Source organism: Zeus faber (assembly GCF_960531495.2).
Source record: "Zeus faber genome assembly, chromosome: 1".
In the NCBI taxonomy this organism is placed as follows: Eukaryota; Metazoa; Chordata; class Actinopteri; order Zeiformes; family Zeidae; genus Zeus; species Zeus faber.
This window is the reverse complement of record NC_137193.1, coordinates 58,936,625-58,955,230: the sequence shown is the minus strand read 5'-3', so window position 1 is coordinate 58,955,230 and position 18,606 is coordinate 58,936,625. Positions and strand designations below refer to the sequence as shown.

The window sequence follows — 18,606 nt, the reverse complement described above, 5'->3', positions numbered from 1 at the left end:
TCAAAGGTCCCATATTATGAAAAACTTGCTTTTTCAGTGCTTGTGCACATACATTTGGGTCTCTGATGGATAAGACAACCCAGTCAGTTTTTGTGGGATGCCTTTGTCAGATAACATGTGATTTAACAAGCAAGTCAGATTAGCCTCAGTCTCTACGTCAGGTGGGGGCTCGTTAGAATGAAAGAAAGAGGAATCGATACCGACCGTCCCTGACAACACTGCAGACGAGGGAAATGTCAGTATTCAAAAAATAATTGTGCTGTGTGTTTTTTGCCGTTGTTGAGGCATACCTGTCAACCTTACAGTTTTTCCCCAGGACCTGTCCCATATTTTTCCCATTTTACCCTGCTGTCCTCCCGTTGAAATATTTCGCGTAAATCTATCGTATCTCTTACTTTTCCAAAAAATAATAATAAATAAATGAATATGATTGGCATTAACACTGACAGTAGGCTGCCCGATCAGAGAAATCTCTGCTCTGTTATTACTGTAGATGTATCTATTTTCCTCCGTTCCCTAATTGAATGAACCAAACTAAAGCCCCGTGCATAATGGGGTGCTAGAGATCCCGCCCCCCTTCCCCCCAAGCCACAACCAGCTTCAGAGTGGGGCGTGGGGGTGCAGCAGATCATTTGCATTTAAAGCTCCAGACACAGAAAGAGCCCATGGAGAACAGGAGGGGTATAGAGGCATGCTAGAAGGGCTAGAATGCATAATCTAAGTGGTATTTTCAGAAAAAAATAATTCAAAGACATTTTTAGTGGACCTATAGCAACTTGTTGAAAAAGAGTATAATATGTGACATTTAGGCTGAAAATACTTTACTACAGTCCTGAGCCAGCTCTCACCTTTCCCCAGGTGCGTGTTAATGCTCATGTAGCGCGCCGTCCCGGTCAGGCTCTTGTGCTCCCTGTAGGGGATGTGTTTTTTGGTCTCTGGGTCTATGTACTCTTTGGCCAGACCAAAGTCGATGATGTGGATGGTGTGCTGCCTCTTACTTCCCGGACGCCCCACCAGGAAGTTCTCCGGCTTCACGTCTCTGTATATCAAGCTCTTGGTGTGGACATACTCCATCCGCGTTATCTGAAGACCGAGACCATGAGTCCTTTCAGTAGCAGCAGGATTATACCTCAAAATGGTATAAAAAAGTTTTTACGTCTGACAACGTTGGAAAAAAAATAAAAATAAAAAAATCACATGTCCCCAAAACAAACAAACAAAAGGAAAACACACTTTCCAGTAATATTTTCAGGGACTTTCAAGTGGAGGTGTTTACAAAACACAAGAGGGAGTAAATAATGCAGCCCTCCAAAGACAAAGCACACATTAAAATAAGGGTGACACTGTGGTGAGCTCAGAGATGTGAGAACCGGTGCTCTTTCCAAAAAAAGCTCCTGCACTTACCAGCTGTATGGCTATCATGAGGACGGTCTTGAGGGAAAAGGTGCGGTCGCAGAGGTCAAACAGGTCCTCCAGGCTGGGCCCCAGCAGCTCCAACACCATGGCGTTGTATTTCCCACAGGGACCAAAGTAGTACACCTGAGGGATTCCCTCTGTGGACACACACACACACACACACACACACACACGCACACACACGCCCATTAGGCTTGCGCTATCGTGCAAAATTGCAAATGTGGTCTCCCCGTTCCAGAAGTGCATGACTTATATTTTACAAGTAAATATTTACACAAAAACATCCAGTTTTCACAAAATTAAGTAGTAGTAACCATAGCAGCGAGAAGCAACGGGGGGCAGGCCGACAGTAAGGACTTGGACAGTCCCTTAACTCAGCCGTGTTAAATTTTTTTGTTTCATACGTGTAGGAAACAAACGAAAATAAATAGATCTAAAATATAAAGACAGGCACTGGAGCCAGCATACCCGTCTGGAGGAGAAACAAAAAAACCCTCATTTTGCGTTTTTTTTTTTCCAAACAAGTGAGAAATTAAGAAAATAAAATGAATCAAAATATTTCTCTATGAGATTATATTATATATTGCTATATTAGAATCACAAGATTTGCATATTGAGCGGAAAATATGGCAAGGGGGGGGGGGGGGGGATCTCTGCCCCATGGATCTCAAGGTGCCCCTCTCATCAGGCACGTTTTGTTTAAATTTTTAATCAATGGGCATCGCAATAGTTGATTGTCTGGGCAAGATATATTCATGAGGAACACCTCATGAACCTTGCACCTCGGCGCACGTGCGATGTGCGCACAGTGGCTCCGCTGTGCTACACTGTTTGTCCGGAGCGGCAAAATAATTAGAACCGGAGCTGGGTGTCCATGTGTCTTTTCTTTTTTTTGAGCACCTGCCCCTAAAAGTCTCTGTACGGGACTGTAGAGCGGGGAAGTGAGATCTGATCACCAGTGGTTACTGGACAGCTCTGAGCAGAGAGGGAGAAAGCCTCTGCCCCCTCCTTCTCCTCTCTCTGCTCCAGTTTCAGAACACGGTAAATTGCACTTACACTGTTTCAATTCTAATTTTTCCTAGCAGATTAAAGAAAAAAAAAAAAAAAAAAGTCAACCGTCCATGATCCTCGATCGCCGATAAACGATTTAATCGTAAATCGTCCAAAGCCTAGTGTCCAAAACAAAAAATAAATAAACAGATGAGCCCATTTATTAGGTAGCTTTTGTAGTAAATGCTGAGCAGTGCTTTAAATGTGCACATTTTGAAGATGGAACCTCCCAGTGGGAGGTGGGGGTATTGTGCTAGAATGCTTTTTTGAGCTATTAACTGCTGACCGAAAATGACGGCTCATAATATAAACATTTCTTTACTAACATGATTAAATCAGCATTACAGATAGTACGTGTGGCTCAGAACACCATCGGGTGTTTGAAGGGAGGATTCTGACATTGATTAATACTTAGCTGCCCTGTACGTCACAAACTAAGAAGAATTGCAGTCCAATTCCTGGCAAACGTCAGTCATTTTCAAACTTGTCAGAATCGAGACACGCCCTTCAAGAGGCACAAGACTCAATCCAGGGGGTGAAAATTGGCTTGGAACTCAGATACTAAGTGGCGTTCATTGCTTTTACACTACAGCTAGTGAAAGAGAACGTGAGAAAAAAAAGCTAAATTAATTGATACTGAGAATTTATCGGAGATGAGCACGGTAACCTATGGCTCAAAAATAACGAGGGTAAAATGACAGCAGCACACCTGTCAACAGCCATTATACCTGTGCTACTGGAAACCACTACACCCTGGTAAGTTATTGTGCGAATGACTTGAAAAGAATGTGGAAAGATCAACGTCACAGTAGACCAGTAGGACTGGAAAGACGGATAACTCCTTTAATTGAGATTTCTAAAATCATTCCTGGTTATGATTTCTAAACAGAGATCGGAAATAGAGAACATAGGCCAAGATGGATATTGAATCACAAAATCTTAAAGAATTATCTTTGTTGTGTGAACATGTTTATCACTCACTTTTTGCCATTTATAACCAAACTGCGTTCCAGTAGGTGTCTGTGGTGAGGAGGTGGTCTTTGGTCTAGGTAATCGGGCCCGGGATCAGAGGTGGCTGTATGCCTGTTGTTCGTCAGAGCAATCAACGAGCAACAGGTAAATTACCCATCCCCACATACACACACGGGGGGTGCCTCTGTCATCACGTGTGTCCATCTGCTTGTTACATCGTACCACTCTCTACAATTAACTGCAGGGCTCCAGACTGCGACCATTTAGTTGCATTTAGCGGCCGTTTTTGGAGACAGTGCCACTATATTTTTATAACCAGGAGCACCAGCACAACCATGCAAATATGCTGTCCGTTTTTTTTTTTTTTTTCAGTCATGGAGAAAAGCGGCCCCGTTACGCACAGTGCTTCTTTCGTTCCATAAGGAGACGTAAAATCAAATAACCTACATCTAAATTAGAAACACTGTTGTGGCGTGGGCACCCTGAGCGCATCATCAGTAACGTCAGCAAGGGAGACAGGTGCCCAAATTGCTCCCCTCTCCACACCAGCCTGTGTGTCGGTGAAAGAGAGTGTCCGTATTGAATCAATAACATTTCTGGTTTAAAAAATATCCAGCAAATGCGGTAGGTAGTCATTCCCACAATGGCCTCCTTTACGGAAAAGTTCCATATGGAGTCTGTTCCCACATAGATGACTGTTACAGATACATTACGTACTGGTCACGTGAGAGGTGTCTAATATCACGTGAGACCGGTTAACAGAGCCTGTTTTGTTTATAGACCAACTCTTCGCTCCCTGTCTCCCCTGTCCCCAGACACAATAACCCTAACCCAATGTTATTAAATCAGTGTGATCATTTTTAACCAGTCCGACACCCTCTGGAGAATGATGATGATTCCGAGCTCCACGACTCTATATCTATTTTGTACAAAATTTGTACAAAATAAATATTTGTAAAAACACACTATTAATGCTTTATTTGGATATGGCTCCTCCCCTTCTTTACCGCAATGTTACTGCTTCCATTCCGACACACTTCCATTAAGAGCCATACCGGCAATTTTCCAGAAATTATACTTGGTCGAAGTGGGGGAAAATTTATTGAACGACTTTTACGGGACATCGAGACTGGATCCCATTCCCACATGATGCCAATGTGAAACATTGATATTAGATTTACAGCTTTCAATGGAAATGGGAAAGGGGCTACAGAGAGAGATGGAGAGCTGAGGCTCTGATCATGGTTGTTAATGACAGTAAGTACTGACCACATACCTTATGTTTACATTTGTCAATTTATTATTTGGTGTCTGTTTTAAAAAAAAAAAAAAAGAAAAAAAGCACAATTTAACTTGATTTTTTTCTGTTGAAGCACTACTTTAAAATTGTGACTTCCCTTTTAAATAAAACAGCACATTGTTATTTATATAAATTGTCTATTTATTACCAAAGCATTTATCAGTAATACATATATAATTAAGCGCAACCATGTCGATTTCAGTGGTGCTCCTCAAATTTGTGCTGGTGCTCCTAAAAACTTTTAGTCGGGAGTACCAGTGCTTCTAGTGGAAAAAGTTATATTTTTCTTTGCAACTTGAAATGTGTTGATGGAAACTCATGTTTACCAAACAAAGAGGTAGCCTTAAAGCAGGTGTATGGTAGGCTTGGCCATATTTAAGATGACATCATCTATCGGCGATCGACTCCATCGATTGTGATTGAAAAATCACAATCATTGAAACGGTGTAAGTGCAGAATTATTATTATTATATATATATATATTTTTTTTTTTAAAACACAACTGAGTTAAGGGACTGTTCCGATTCCAAAAAAAACTGTGTCCCCACTGTCAGGACAGAGGGGACACACCTCTCCATGCTACTAAATAAATAATTTCGGGAACATTTATATGAACCAAGACACCACACATTAGGACACCTGAAATAAGCCAAAAGCTCTGCTCCCTAGAGCCTACCAGCATCGGTGCCCAAGGCACTCCGTTCCATGCAGGCTGTCTGCCCTTAGGGCACACTAACGCAACATCAGTGCCCCAGCGGACCATGAAGTGATAGTTTGTCAATGTGCGTGTGAGAGAGTAAATATGAGTGGGTGATTAAAATGTAGGTAGGTGACTAAGTAACTCAAAAAGATTAAGGGTGTGAGTGAGTGAGTGAGTGAGTGAGTGAGTGAGTGAGTGAGTGAGTGAGTGAGTGTGTGTGTGTGTGTGTGTGTGTGTGTGTGTGTGTGTGTGTGAGAAAGACGGTCAGTGTGTGCGGAACAGTGTGGGCAAGTGCTCAGTGTCGCTATGAACGTATCCCAGCTGCTAGCCAAGGGGCGGAGAGATTATAGCTGGATTTACATGATCAGTCCCGGAGGGAAATAGGGTAAACTGTGCACATGCATGCCTGCATTTGCCGGGCACACATAGAAACACCCACACTCGTCTGCATCCAAGGCTGCAGAATTTGCCTGGTAATGACGCCCCTGACAGACAAGACCCCAAACAAGAGATCACAAGGGAGGCTGACTCAAACATGAGCCAAGATCTGGAGGACATTCGGAGCAGACACATTTGTAAGGGGAAAAAATGCACTTTATACGACGATGCTCTCCCACTGGAGAATGTGAACCCGAAGCAGCAGTACAGTGGGCTGTAACACTGCAAGACCTATCGTATAAAAACAGAAATCAGCCATCAGAAAACATGTAGAACCCACGCAGGTTGCCTTAGTGCTGTCAAGCAATCACTCTTTACCAATCAGGATCCAGGACTTTTTTTTTTTTATTATTCTGACAAAAATAATTTTAGGATACCTGCATGCCTTCCACTGTAACAGAAAATAGCTTACAGTTTAAAAATGCCAACAGGAAACCAGATTGTATTGCCAGCATCATTCCATCCATCCATCCTCTCAGGGAAAAAGGCGGTCAGTGCTCACCATCATCACAGATCACCTCTGTATCCGAGACACGGCAATTTCACCAAATTTCAACCAAACTTAATGAAACCATCTCATTGCAGCTTGTTTTCCTCTCCCAGAGCAACAACTGTTTATTGTAACTCATGGGATTAAATATAGCTCATAATTGTAAGTTCAGCAGTATGGGCACAAACAGCTACGGATGCATATTTTGCTGCCTTTCACGATAAGCCAACCCCTCTACGGCCTGCTCTCCTTCAAGAGTGGAATATGTCATGAGACAATACAGCACATTGTATCTCCAAGTCAGTCCTTTGCGGAAAGGCTGAGGGGGAGCACAAGACAATGTCCCACCACAATGAAATATCAATGTTAAGGGTGAGCAGATGAACAGTGGAGGAACAGGGGAAGAAATGTCAGGGTTTGTGTGCATTAAAGATTTAGAGTGTGGAGTGGAGAGCAAGGGGGTAGTGGTGGGCGCAAGAAGATGATGAGAAATTACTTCCACTAAATCCAAAACTTTGGAGACTGTTACTTCTACTTCAGACCCGTTAGACAGCCATTCAGGCTTGTGCTGGATTTAGAACTAAACTATAGGACAGAAACACCACAAAATGTGATATTAAAGCCTGAACATTTAATGTGTCACATTTCTGTCTTGCTTACAAAGTGACACTAATGTCTCTTTATGTCTGGTAGTGTGTAAGCAGTACATTTGTCAAGTTACGCCAAAGAAGCAGCAAAGTTGTATTGTGACGGCCAACATGCTGAAAGCCAGATGGCTAGAGAATTACGTTTTTTGGCAAAAGCTACGGAATACGACCTGTGCAGCTAACATGGCTATTAATCTATAAAAGTTACATTACATAATCTCTCACACTGAGTATTTCTGACTTCCTCCAAAGGACATCCCATCCGTGCCGGTGCACAAAGCCAAAGCAATAAATAATGAAGGAAAAAATTAATATCCCCAGTTGCATATTTTAATATGTGATAGGTACATTCACAGAGATTTTCGTAATCTATGAAACGTACCCCAACCAATATTACTAGCTTTGGCGATTTTATATATCAGAAAAATGTCTCCATTTAAACCTGTACTTTTAATACTACTTCATTGTGCCCATTTATTTTTTGTTGCCGCATGCTACGCTACAATGCTTCTGATGAAATTCCATAATACAAGTGACCAATACAATTCTCAAGACGGAGGATTTTAAAGAATTAAAGTAACCCGTACCAACAATGACTGATGGTTTTATGATGTATGACCCTGTGCAGTGTATTAATACCATCACTAACATGATATATTGCTTCCACAACTAAGCCTTCATGCATCAGATTAACAGGCGTATAGAGACATTATATCATTGATGAAATCATCATTATTTTTGAGAGGCGACTACAGCGTACACAATCTAAGCCACAGGAAATCTGTGCATCCTTCATTGCATGTGCTGCTTCACCCAGTTAAATAATTGATAGATCGCTGGTCCATTAAATAGGGGATGATGTCTCTGTAGTAACCCCCCCCCCACCATTACTGGAACTGGTAATGGGTAGAGAAAAGACCACTGCCCTTCTAATCTTGACTAGTGTGGAGATTATTTACATATGCCTTGTAAATGTAGTTTGCATATTATCTGCTCAAATGAAATTCTTGGAATTGCTACCATGTCAAATCACTTATCTTAATCTGGGTTCTAATGAGTAAAGAAATGTTCGACCCAAGTGAAATATTCCAGTAAGAATCCTCCTCAGGGAATGTGGATATTAGGGCTGCAAATATTCCTATATTATCCCATTTGAATTTGTATGCCTTATTATTTTTAATAATCCAATTTTTAATACTCAAATTTGGAACAGCAGGGAGGTGTTCACACAATTCCACAGCTCTGATCAGAGCGATCTTTTCTCCAAAAAGAGCAAATAAAAACTCTAGATGTATTTAATTTACTCTGTTTCCTGCTGCTGCTCCACTGTGGAGCGGATCGCAGATGGCGCCTGAAGAAATTCTGCCCGCGTTCTCACAGCCCGGTGGTGAATGCCCTGCAGCCCAGCACAGTCTGTGAGCCGGTGGTTGGGAACCTCTGCACTAGAGGACATTACGTCTTTCTTTATGTGCAGCTACGACAGACAGACATACAGACAGACAAATGTATTTTCTGCATTTTTCCCCCCCTATTGAGGCTTGTCCTTCCTCCGGGGGACAGGCCAGGAGCGGTGGGGACCTATTATCCTTTTCCATATTTTCTTTCATACATACACAAGTTACAATCGGTCGGACGTTCATATTAGACAGGGCCAATTGTCAAATAATGAGGTAAACTAATGACAAAGTTATCACTTTATCAGACACTCTACCCCGCCCCATGTTGGCAATTGAAATCGACTTATTCTATAGAAATGCACCTACTCCAACATAGTCCAGTAGACCGCCCTGACACAAAACCAAACAGCAGCAGCCAGCCACCCTTCAGAGGACAGCACATGACCTCTTCATTGTTTAAGGTGAACAACACTATGGTTCCAATTCTGGATAGCTAAGCTAATGAAAGTGCAAGAGTACCATTTTTGGTAGTCTTGAGCTGGATTAGTAAAAGTGAAGCTGAAGGCCATTAGCGTTCCCAGTGGCTATAGTGATGGTCAGGATGTGTTTAACACACCCCGGGAAAAACACAGAAACATCGACTTCACAGAAAAGAAATACTGACAGGAGACCACAGCTGAAATCACAGAGGAAATGACAGAGGCACTGAAGGCGGCTTCTGCATGTTTGTGTGTGCGGCACACAGTTTGTGAGAGGAATAACTTGTAGCGGGTGACTGATCAAAATAAGACAGCCGACACGTAGGACTGGACTCCCCTTTAAGAAATGCATTGACAGAGAATCTCACCAAATTTTCTAGCCGGGGCCACCAGCATTTCAGGGAGAAAGCAATCTGAGAAGATATACGATAATGGTCCAACTGCTTGGAGAAGGCCATTTATAAATAGCTCATGACAGCCCTAATACCCCAGCTCTGTATTAACAGTAGAGGGCTGCTCTGGCACAGGCAGCCTGTAAAGCTAGCAGGTGTAGGTCACTATACAACACCAGCACGAAACACACACACACACACAAAATGGAAGAGGGTGCACAGATGGTAGGGAGCACTTACACTTCCTTGTGTAACACATTCATAGACATACGGTATTTACATAGGCCTACACATGTTTTTCTTTCCACTATATAAATACATTGGCTTTTTTGGGTTCCTTTTTCAAAAATATGAAAAGACCAAATAAAATGTAATAAAATAACAAAAAACTTGAAACACAAAACATACTGAAACACAAACTACACATAAAAACTCCTGATCTCAAACCCAGAGCCATAAAAGCCATTATGGACTACTCTTCAGTGAATTACATAATCAGGCCCGAATTATTTTAAGTATGTGATATATCTATGTCATATACACATGTATATATCAAATGGAATCAGATAAAAACAGTGGGGATATATATAATAATTCTGTTTTTTTTACTTTACTTTAGAACAGTATTTAATTTATTTTTATTCAGATGCTTGATAAATTAAATTGAAATCATGGGAACTACTGTATAAATACCCCTATAGAGTAGAAGTTCATTTAAATGTAGCTGCAACCTTTATTTACAGGTGCATCTGTGTACAAAAAGTATTTGGTCAAAGTATTCTGACTGCCTGGAGAAAATAAAACTGGTGCAGACACATAAGGCGAGAGTTGAAGGCCGAGCCGATCGCGTTTTAGTACAAGTAGAAAACATCACACTTTTTTTTGCCTTTTACTACCAGCGTTCCCCTCCAGAAAAAATAGCATCACTTTTTCTGTGCTTATTTTGGTGAGTAACCTAAAGTAGTGTAATAAGTAACTTATTGTTTATTATTCTAAAGTCTAGTTTTGATAAAGTTCTTAACTATTTAGGTGTTTTGTTTAAATATATCCATATTCTATTATTATCTATCTATTAGGTTTCTTTTATTTACAAATCAAGACTCGATAGCACAACATTGGCATAGCCGTCAGTGCCGGAAAAATATACATATGTTGAAATCGAAAGTGACCTTAAAATCGAAAGTCAAATCGAATCTAGGGAATCGTGACCCCCCATAAACAATACTGTTCCTTTGACCATTCCTCATTTCGTCTACACTGTTGGAAACAGCAAACTCCACAAGATGCTAAATCAAGAGGTAACCATGACTTTGGCTGTGTTATTAAAACTGAATAGACCCCCATATTAACAAATATCAACATTGAAAAGGCTTCTTCCTCAATGAAGTGAGAAACATACGAATGTTATCTATCAATATCCTTCTGCCCGTGTTTTCTCTACATGTGTGATTCTCCCTTATCTAATTTGTCACTTATATAGGTATAGAGCGAGAAACAGTTTATGGCTTTGTGTACTCCAGCTCTCGACTGCACACTGATCAAATGTCTGCCAAGCAGTTCTCAATAAATAATGAAATAAGTACTTTGTAACACACACACACACACACCCACACACACACACACACATCCAAGCCCCTGTCCCTCCCAACCATCTGATTCTGAACCAATCTCTCTGCTGTAGCCTGCATGACTGCCAGCTAGCCAGATTACAGGGACACCGTTCTAGTGCCACAGAGTCACAGCTATGTCCCAGAGCACGATGCCATGCGGGAGGCGGGGCTGTCAGCTGGGAAAGGACTCTGGTACTGTAGGATTGGGTTGAAATGGTGACCAGGAGCCCTCCAGGATTTTCAGGGCCTCCAGTGAGTGTGAGAAGAAAAGCAAACTCACCTTGTGAAATTCAATCTAAAATAAAGTGCGAGAGTCTTTATACAGTGATAACTGTGTGGGTTTATCCGTTTGTGTGGCGTTTTGTATGAAAGGGTTGGACAGGGCAACAGGAATTAATAATGATCTGGGGCCACCTACATCACAGAAGTCACGTAAAAGGCTCCAGATCAGGAGCAAATATTAACCTCATTAAGCTCTAACACCTTGTAAAGAATTGTTATTAAAAGCCAAAACGATTTGTAGCGGATCAAAGGCCGTGGTTAAGCCGCGGCTGCAGACGGCCGCATGGCTTCCTTCCCGAGGCTGCACAGCTGTCCCGAATCGGCCGAATTAGCACCAGAGCGGTGCTGATTGGTCCAATCTGTCTTGCAGAGGGGGATCGGTGCACGGGGCTCCTGCGCCCAGACTGACTGCCATTACTGTTTTTGGCCAGCAAACCTTTTTGTTGAAAAAAACTCATGCCATGTCGGCGCCCCAGTGCCAGAAAGACGCTCTCCCTCCCTAAACCCCTACCAGTGGGGTAGACTCCCACACTAAGTTAAGCCTCCAAAGCCACAGTTTAAATGATAGGTTTGACATTTTTACAAATCAGGCCAATTGTTCATAGCCTGTGATGCAGCTTCTCACTGTGCTTAGACACAGTCTAAAGGGGGCTTTAGAAACTTCAAGAATAACCCCCCTCCGTTAAATCTCCTTTTCAAAACCTGGAAGCTCCCATTGTAGTCAGAGTCTATATTTTATAAGGAAAAGAAAATAGTGCATGTGCATTTAATCAGGTTTTTTATAGTGTTGTTGACTCTTTTACACCTTATAAACGCAGCTCTTCTGGCTACATTTGCACTAATATAAGAGACAAGAATCAGGAAGTTGCCTCGCGTCACACCAAGAATGAAATATGCTTTAGATGTACTGTGGCAATTGAAAAAAATTGGTGCTCAAGAAAAATGTGAAAGAAAACTTTTTTGTTTTCTCCTCCAGTTCACCTGCATTAACATTTCACAGCGAGACGCTGCAGCAGAGCGGAAGGGCACACTGTGGTGTGGGGATGGTGTGGTTTGAGCAGCCACACCTGAGCTGGATCTAGGGAATTTGGAGACCCAGGATCAGTGTGGCTGCGTACCTGTTGCTCGGTTGTTGGTCTAACGAGCAGCAGGTAAAACCCCCATCCCCACACTCACTCAGGAGAGGAGCCCCTGTCATGACATGTCTATCTGCTCCTGGGCTAATTCCAACTAGCCCACTCTCTAAAATTTTCTGTCTTTGTGCCGGAGGTCCCTGAACACGCCACTTGGGTGGTGTGTGGTAGGCAAAGTAGCCCCAGGGACCTATTATGCTCACTTTTCTACAATTGAATTTAAGTCTCTGAGGTCCCCAAAACATGTCTTACATTTTCTGCTGAAAGTACCACTCAGATTACCACAGTTTGTTTCAGGGGGTGGCATCTACCTCCTGAGGCCCCTAGTTCTGAGCCAATAGGGTTTGAGCGTGACTTCCGGGTTCTGTTGTATTTAGTCCGTATACGTTCGCCGATTTCACCTTATTAGTCCACCATTTAAAAGTTTGGTCCGACTTTTGTTGCCATGCTCCAAGCTTGTGGGAGACACCACACCTCGACACCAAACGTGGGGATTTTTTGTTTCTTGTAAACATCAGGAAATAAAATGTAATGAAATAAATACATTTACAATAAAAACACGCATTTTTTTATTGGTTTTGTTTGGAGAAACTCACAGCGGATCGTGCGCCACAGCCTACAGTCTATCTACTGCATATTCTTTTTTTTCTTGAAAGAAACAGAATTATTTTCTAAATATTTACATTTCCCTTGTCTGCAGTTTCTTTACAGACCGTTGGTATTAATTCCTGCGCTGGTCTGTGAAACCAATAGCGCATTTTGTGGCGGCACTTGTTATTCTCCTGCCATGGGTGGAGTTCTTCAGATGGGAGGCAGTTCTTATTCTACTGAGGTCCCATGTGACACAGGAAGGGGTCGCAAATCGGAATGGCTTGGTTCATCACACGTTTTAACGCCAAGGCAGAAAAACTGAAATAACAAAAAACTAACTGGGTTGTCTAATTTCAGTTTGTGTGTTAGTAGGCCCACCAGAGACATGTACTGTACTGTGCACAAGCACTGAAAAAGTGAGGGTTTTTTATACTGTAATAGGACCCCTTTCAAGATGTTAAACAAAAATTGAGAAAGTCTCCTTAGTCACATTTACATTTACATTTAGTCATTTAGCAGACGCTTTTATCCAAAGCGACTTACAATTGTTCAAACACCGACGGACGCAGCCATCAGGAGCAATTAGGGGTTAAGTGTCTTGCTCAAGGACACTACAGCATGCTAGCAGGAGGAGCCTGGGATCGAACCAGCAACCTTTGGATCACTAGACCACCAGCTCTACCTCCTGAGCTACCATCCCCTTAGTTAAATTGGATGAACTCGAAACTTCCGGAAAATGCTTTCTTGCTTCTTTCTTAATCCCTAGTCACACAGGTTTTATTCCTCAAGGGAAGGCGGGTAATAATTACTTTCACTGTTCAGTAATTTAAATCCTGTCCAGAGCACACGTCAGTGACTTTCTTCCTCTACCCCTGTAGTGATTACTGATTTTCGGTCATTCATCGGTTTTCTGATCATTAAGTCCCACCTGGATAGACCTAGGCTGCCTTGTTTGTGTCGTTGCCTTGTGTTTATCATGCCCATGTTACATGCTCTACAGATATTCAAAGCACTCCCAGCGTTTGGCCATATAAACAAAGAAACCAAGAGCAAAGTTGCCGGACACCAGTGAAGATAAGACTCGAGTGAAGATAAGACTCCCTCCACTTTCATGGTAAATAGAATTTTCAAATACCAGCTGAAAACGTGGCTCTCCCCAAAAGATCCATTTGTAGTGTTTGCAAATTATGGCTCAACAACTGTAATTTGGCACTGCTTAAAATGCCATTGGGAACGATTAATTTTATTACTGAGGAGCATGGCTAATTATTTATCACCCACATTCTACAGTTATACAAATACTATCTGAAATAGGAACTATGAGATCAAACCCCCCATTGCCCCTTCTGTAGGCAACTACATCATTAATATCAAAGGAGAAAATTTGGCCAAGAGGACCACATGTACAATGGCCCAACCATAGGACATGTGTTCGTATAGGTGTGTATAAGTAGTGTAGTGATCATAATGGATAAGAATCAAGCTTGCGTCCCATCTTACCTGAATTTCCCAATTGTTTGTAAAATCTATATTCCAAATGGAGTTGTGGTGCCCTGGACTTTATAGGTTCCTGAAAGAGAAATAGAGAAAGGAAAGAGACCATTAGAAACGTAATACATTGCTCACTATTGGGTTTATACAGAGCATTAGGCTCAATTTATCTGCAAGGTGAATCTCAGGCACACAAAGGCACTGAAAGTCCAAAGGAATAAGGAATAATATCTATTTTCTTTATTTTCACTGACTAATTTTAGCCTCCCATCATAACCCTCTTGAAAATGTAACTACATGGAACATGTGTTTTCTTGTTAAGATACATAACAGAGTTTTATTGAGTCTCAGGTCAGACCCATGGGATATGAGAAGATAAAGCCTGTTCCAGCTGGCGAGCAGCAGGCCATTGTGAAGACTTGTCTGATAATCAACACTGCGAGAACATATTGTTCATCATAACTCTGGCTGCAGCTCTGTAAACTAAAACATAATCTAATTAACCCCAGGCCCACGATGACAAGTGCATTAGCGGTGGTGAAGACAGGACAAATTTACAAGCCTAGTGTAATACCTTTTGGTAATCTTCACTGGCTTTGCCACAGCCAGTAGTAAAGCCCCTTTTCCTGTAATTGCAGCATGCTGACTCTTGGATAAACACGGCTCCCCTACCACTACTGCCTTTGTTTAGGTGATGTGAGTCAATGGACAGCCATTTTTCAAATTGATTTATTGAGCTATTGGTAGTATGGCTAGCATGATGAATGAACTGCAAATTAGCACTGCAAATTTCAAGGTCGCAAAGTATATGTTTTTTGGAAGGTTGGTTTGGAAAGTTGGGCTGTGAATGTGTTAAGGAATTTGAATTATAAATAAGAATAAAGATAAATAAGATAATTCTCGTTAAATAGAAAACAACAACGAACCAACAACAACAAGTGCCTTAAATAGGTGGTAAAGATTTTATTGCAGTGAATCGATTCCTATGCCCATCAGAGTCCAACGCACCCCTTGTTTCAATGACAGATGCTGCTGATAGTCTCTATAAGGCCTTTATCAATTTCTCTGCTGGTGCAATTGGGGGAACAATCCTCCCTCTCCCCAGTCACTCATAACCGGTGTCTCTACAACTGCCTGTGTTTCTGCACTGTCAATTTAATGGCAACAATATTAACAATAACAATAATTTAATGGTTTTATGCAAACACTGCACAAACTCCCCCCACTCTCTTCCGGCAGCTCAATATCACAGCAGCAGTGGCAGCTGTGGGCATGCCCACGTTCATTCATTTTCTCTACCAATGCCAAATGCTGACACCCATCGCCCCAACCCCCCTGCAGCAGCACAGGGTACACATGACCCAAAAGATACACACAAAATAAGGGACACAATAGGGTGTCAACTCAATCAGTGGCTTGCAGCTTCGCAGTGTCGACCAGATGATGGCTCTGGTGTCATGTCCGGTCACTCACAAATGTTATTCATTTACCTGACCTGGCCAGGTTCCCTCTGTGCTGCTGTGCTATGCCTCTGGTCTCCTCCATCTCGAGCAGATGGACAGAGAAAGGGACAACCAGGGAGAGAGCGCGCAGGACCGAAAGTGAAGTGGAGGAGTACAAAGCCATATGACCGGCCTTGAGACAGGCAGAGCGGGGCATGGGGGTGATGACACCCGCCTCGTACATGAACGCTGAAGGAGGTACTAAGGTCCACGTCACGCAAGTCAGTCCACCGCAGGGGAGTGGGGGTAGGAAACAACATTGGGTGAAAATATATAAATAATGAATCAAAACAGATGGCATCGAACCACAGGACCTTCTAAAACAGCTTACTGTGGAAAACAGAGGCTTATGGCAGCTTTACGTATTTAGACTCATCTTCCAGTCGACAGGGCAGTAGCTGCGTAAAAGGCCCAGCGGCCAGACCAGGAAACACCACATATAGCCCCATATAACAAGGATTCAACTGGGGGCCGCAAATATCAAACTACTAATAAAAACACCATTAACACTGCAGCACGTAAAAGAGTTAATCGGCAATATTTTTGCACAAATAGCTCAATAAGGATAAGTGAATTATATTTTTGGAATGACTATCGGTGTTTTCAAAAGATATTTACACACAAGACATATTTGAGAAACACCCATTAGTAATGTGATTACTATGACTAAGGAGGTAGAGGCCTTGATAGGAACAGCAAGAACTAGTCTATGAAGTCCAGAAAATTGCATTACTGTAATTGCATTTACTGTAATGCTGTGATGTTACAATAACCAAAATCGCAGACGCCATCTAGTCTCGCAACACAAAAATATATATAATATCGTTATATTGTCCATCCCTACTAGAGACCCTTTTCAAGAACCATGCAGAAATGAGATACAAATAAGAGAATATGCTAACGCTTAAATTATTTTTACACTATAAGAAATTAAGCAGTTTCATTTCATCAGAAATCTTAGTAATTTGCTAAATTTAGAATTGCTCAAAATGCTGTACATTATCATTTTGCCGAATAACTAAAATTGTGAAAGTGCTTCAGGTTGGCCCAGCAGGAACACAATCTGATTAAACAATTTGTTAGTCAATATGAAGTACAGTGGGTAATGCAAAAGCAACTCATAATCTTTGCACTTGGCGATGAAAAAAATAAAAATGCCATACTTGCTTTTTCAGAAATTAAGAGGAAAGAAGACTTCTATGCTATTCTTTTTTTCCTCATGAGGCCCTACTCTAATCACGCGTGTGTGCAGTGTGAAGCATAGCCTCTACTGTCATGCACGGAGCAGGGCTTTTTCCATTGAGGTGGCCTGTTTCCAGGGCTGGTGTCCGGTACAGCTGACCACAGGCCAGAAGAGCGCTTCACTGTGCGAGTGGCTGCTGCTGCAGACTGCTATCCACATCAGCTGCTCAACACTACAGCAGTGTTTCTTAAAGCTATGCATAAGGGCCTATTCTGGTTGAATCACACATAAAACAAGCACTCTTAAAACATATATATGAAGATTTGTTGTGGAAAGATTTGCTGTTTCTGGTTATTGGTGTACTAGACAGCACGCCACTAGAGGTACTGCTACACAGGAAGTAATGGCATTTACATATTAGAATATCAAGCTGAGAACGACTATGGTAGTAAATATTGAATTATGTTGCTGCAGTAATAAATCAAACTTTTGCTGAAAGCCTGAAAGGCGTAACATAAGTGCGGTTTGATGGTCCATGGCCGTTACAGGATTGGTACAGGCCAAACTGATTGATTAGTGACTTGCCAAATCCTTTTTGTTTTTTGTTTTTTTTTGGGGTTTTGTTTTTTGGGGGGGGGTCTGTTGAACACATTGGCCCTGCTCTTCCAACACTGACAAGTAAATGCTGTGAATTTAAAAAAAGGTTGTTTGATTTTCAATCCTGAAATGACAACTAAGTTGATTGTCTAGATCCTTTCTTTAAAGGGACAGATAATTACAGAAAGCACGTGCTCTTGACACACATGGCAAGAGTCATCGAACATACCTGTAGCTTTCCAGCTCGCCAAACACAGGGCCAACAATCCAGAGACCGGGGAAATCTATATCCTGGCTAATCAACTGCAATGTACATTTTATACATGAAAAAAACAACCAAAGGTGTCCATGTGCCAAGTTATCATGTTTAACTTTAAAGGCTACATGTAAAATGAACCATATAAAAAGGCTGATTCCCTTCTTGGCCTGTCCTATACAAATGCACAAATTCAAATGAGCTAAAACTATCTCTACACATACAATGAGTTTGGAGATATTGCCCTGAATTGCTTGGTATTATCGCGTGTCTAGTCGATGGATATAAGATATAACCAGATATGACAGCCTGGGAATTGCTCTAAACTGAAATGTTCAATGCCAGTTTAAGTATGTGTGATTAGTATTCTAACTCGAAGAGGTAAAACCGTTTTAAGCTGTTACGTCCATATATTATGTCATAGCAGATTAGGAGGTTGCTTCTATATTATAACCTGTAGTGAGTGACCTTTGTGGACAGAAATTAAAGCTGCAAGATATCCCATTCACTGCCCGGGATTAACCATCACTACAATCTGATGTCATCTAGGCTAAATCTCATCTGTCCTGCCACAGAGCCTCACTGTCAGAGCTGGCCTCAGTAAACACGGGGATAAATGAGGAAAGAAAGAATAGGCGATGTAACAATTCGATAAAAAAATAAAAAAAAGTCAGGAAATG

At 41.8% G+C, this 18,606-nt stretch overlaps 1 protein-coding gene across 2 annotated transcripts in view; it reads right to left on the bottom strand.

The window, feature by feature from the left end:
• Window positions 1-18,606, bottom strand: part of csnk1g2b (casein kinase 1, gamma 2b) — a 38,433-nt gene that overhangs the window by 7,967 nt on the left and 11,860 nt on the right. For both annotated transcript variants that reach the window (XM_080001671.1, XM_080001672.1), the window contains exons 3-5: window positions 14,398-14,467; window positions 1,405-1,553; window positions 849-1,083 (exon numbers count right to left, since the gene is read on the bottom strand). In XM_080001671.1, coding sequence (XP_079857797.1) covers window positions 849-1,083; window positions 1,405-1,553; window positions 14,398-14,467 — 454 coding nt within the window. The remainder of the gene's footprint in view (window positions 1-848; window positions 1,084-1,404; window positions 1,554-14,397; window positions 14,468-18,606) is intronic.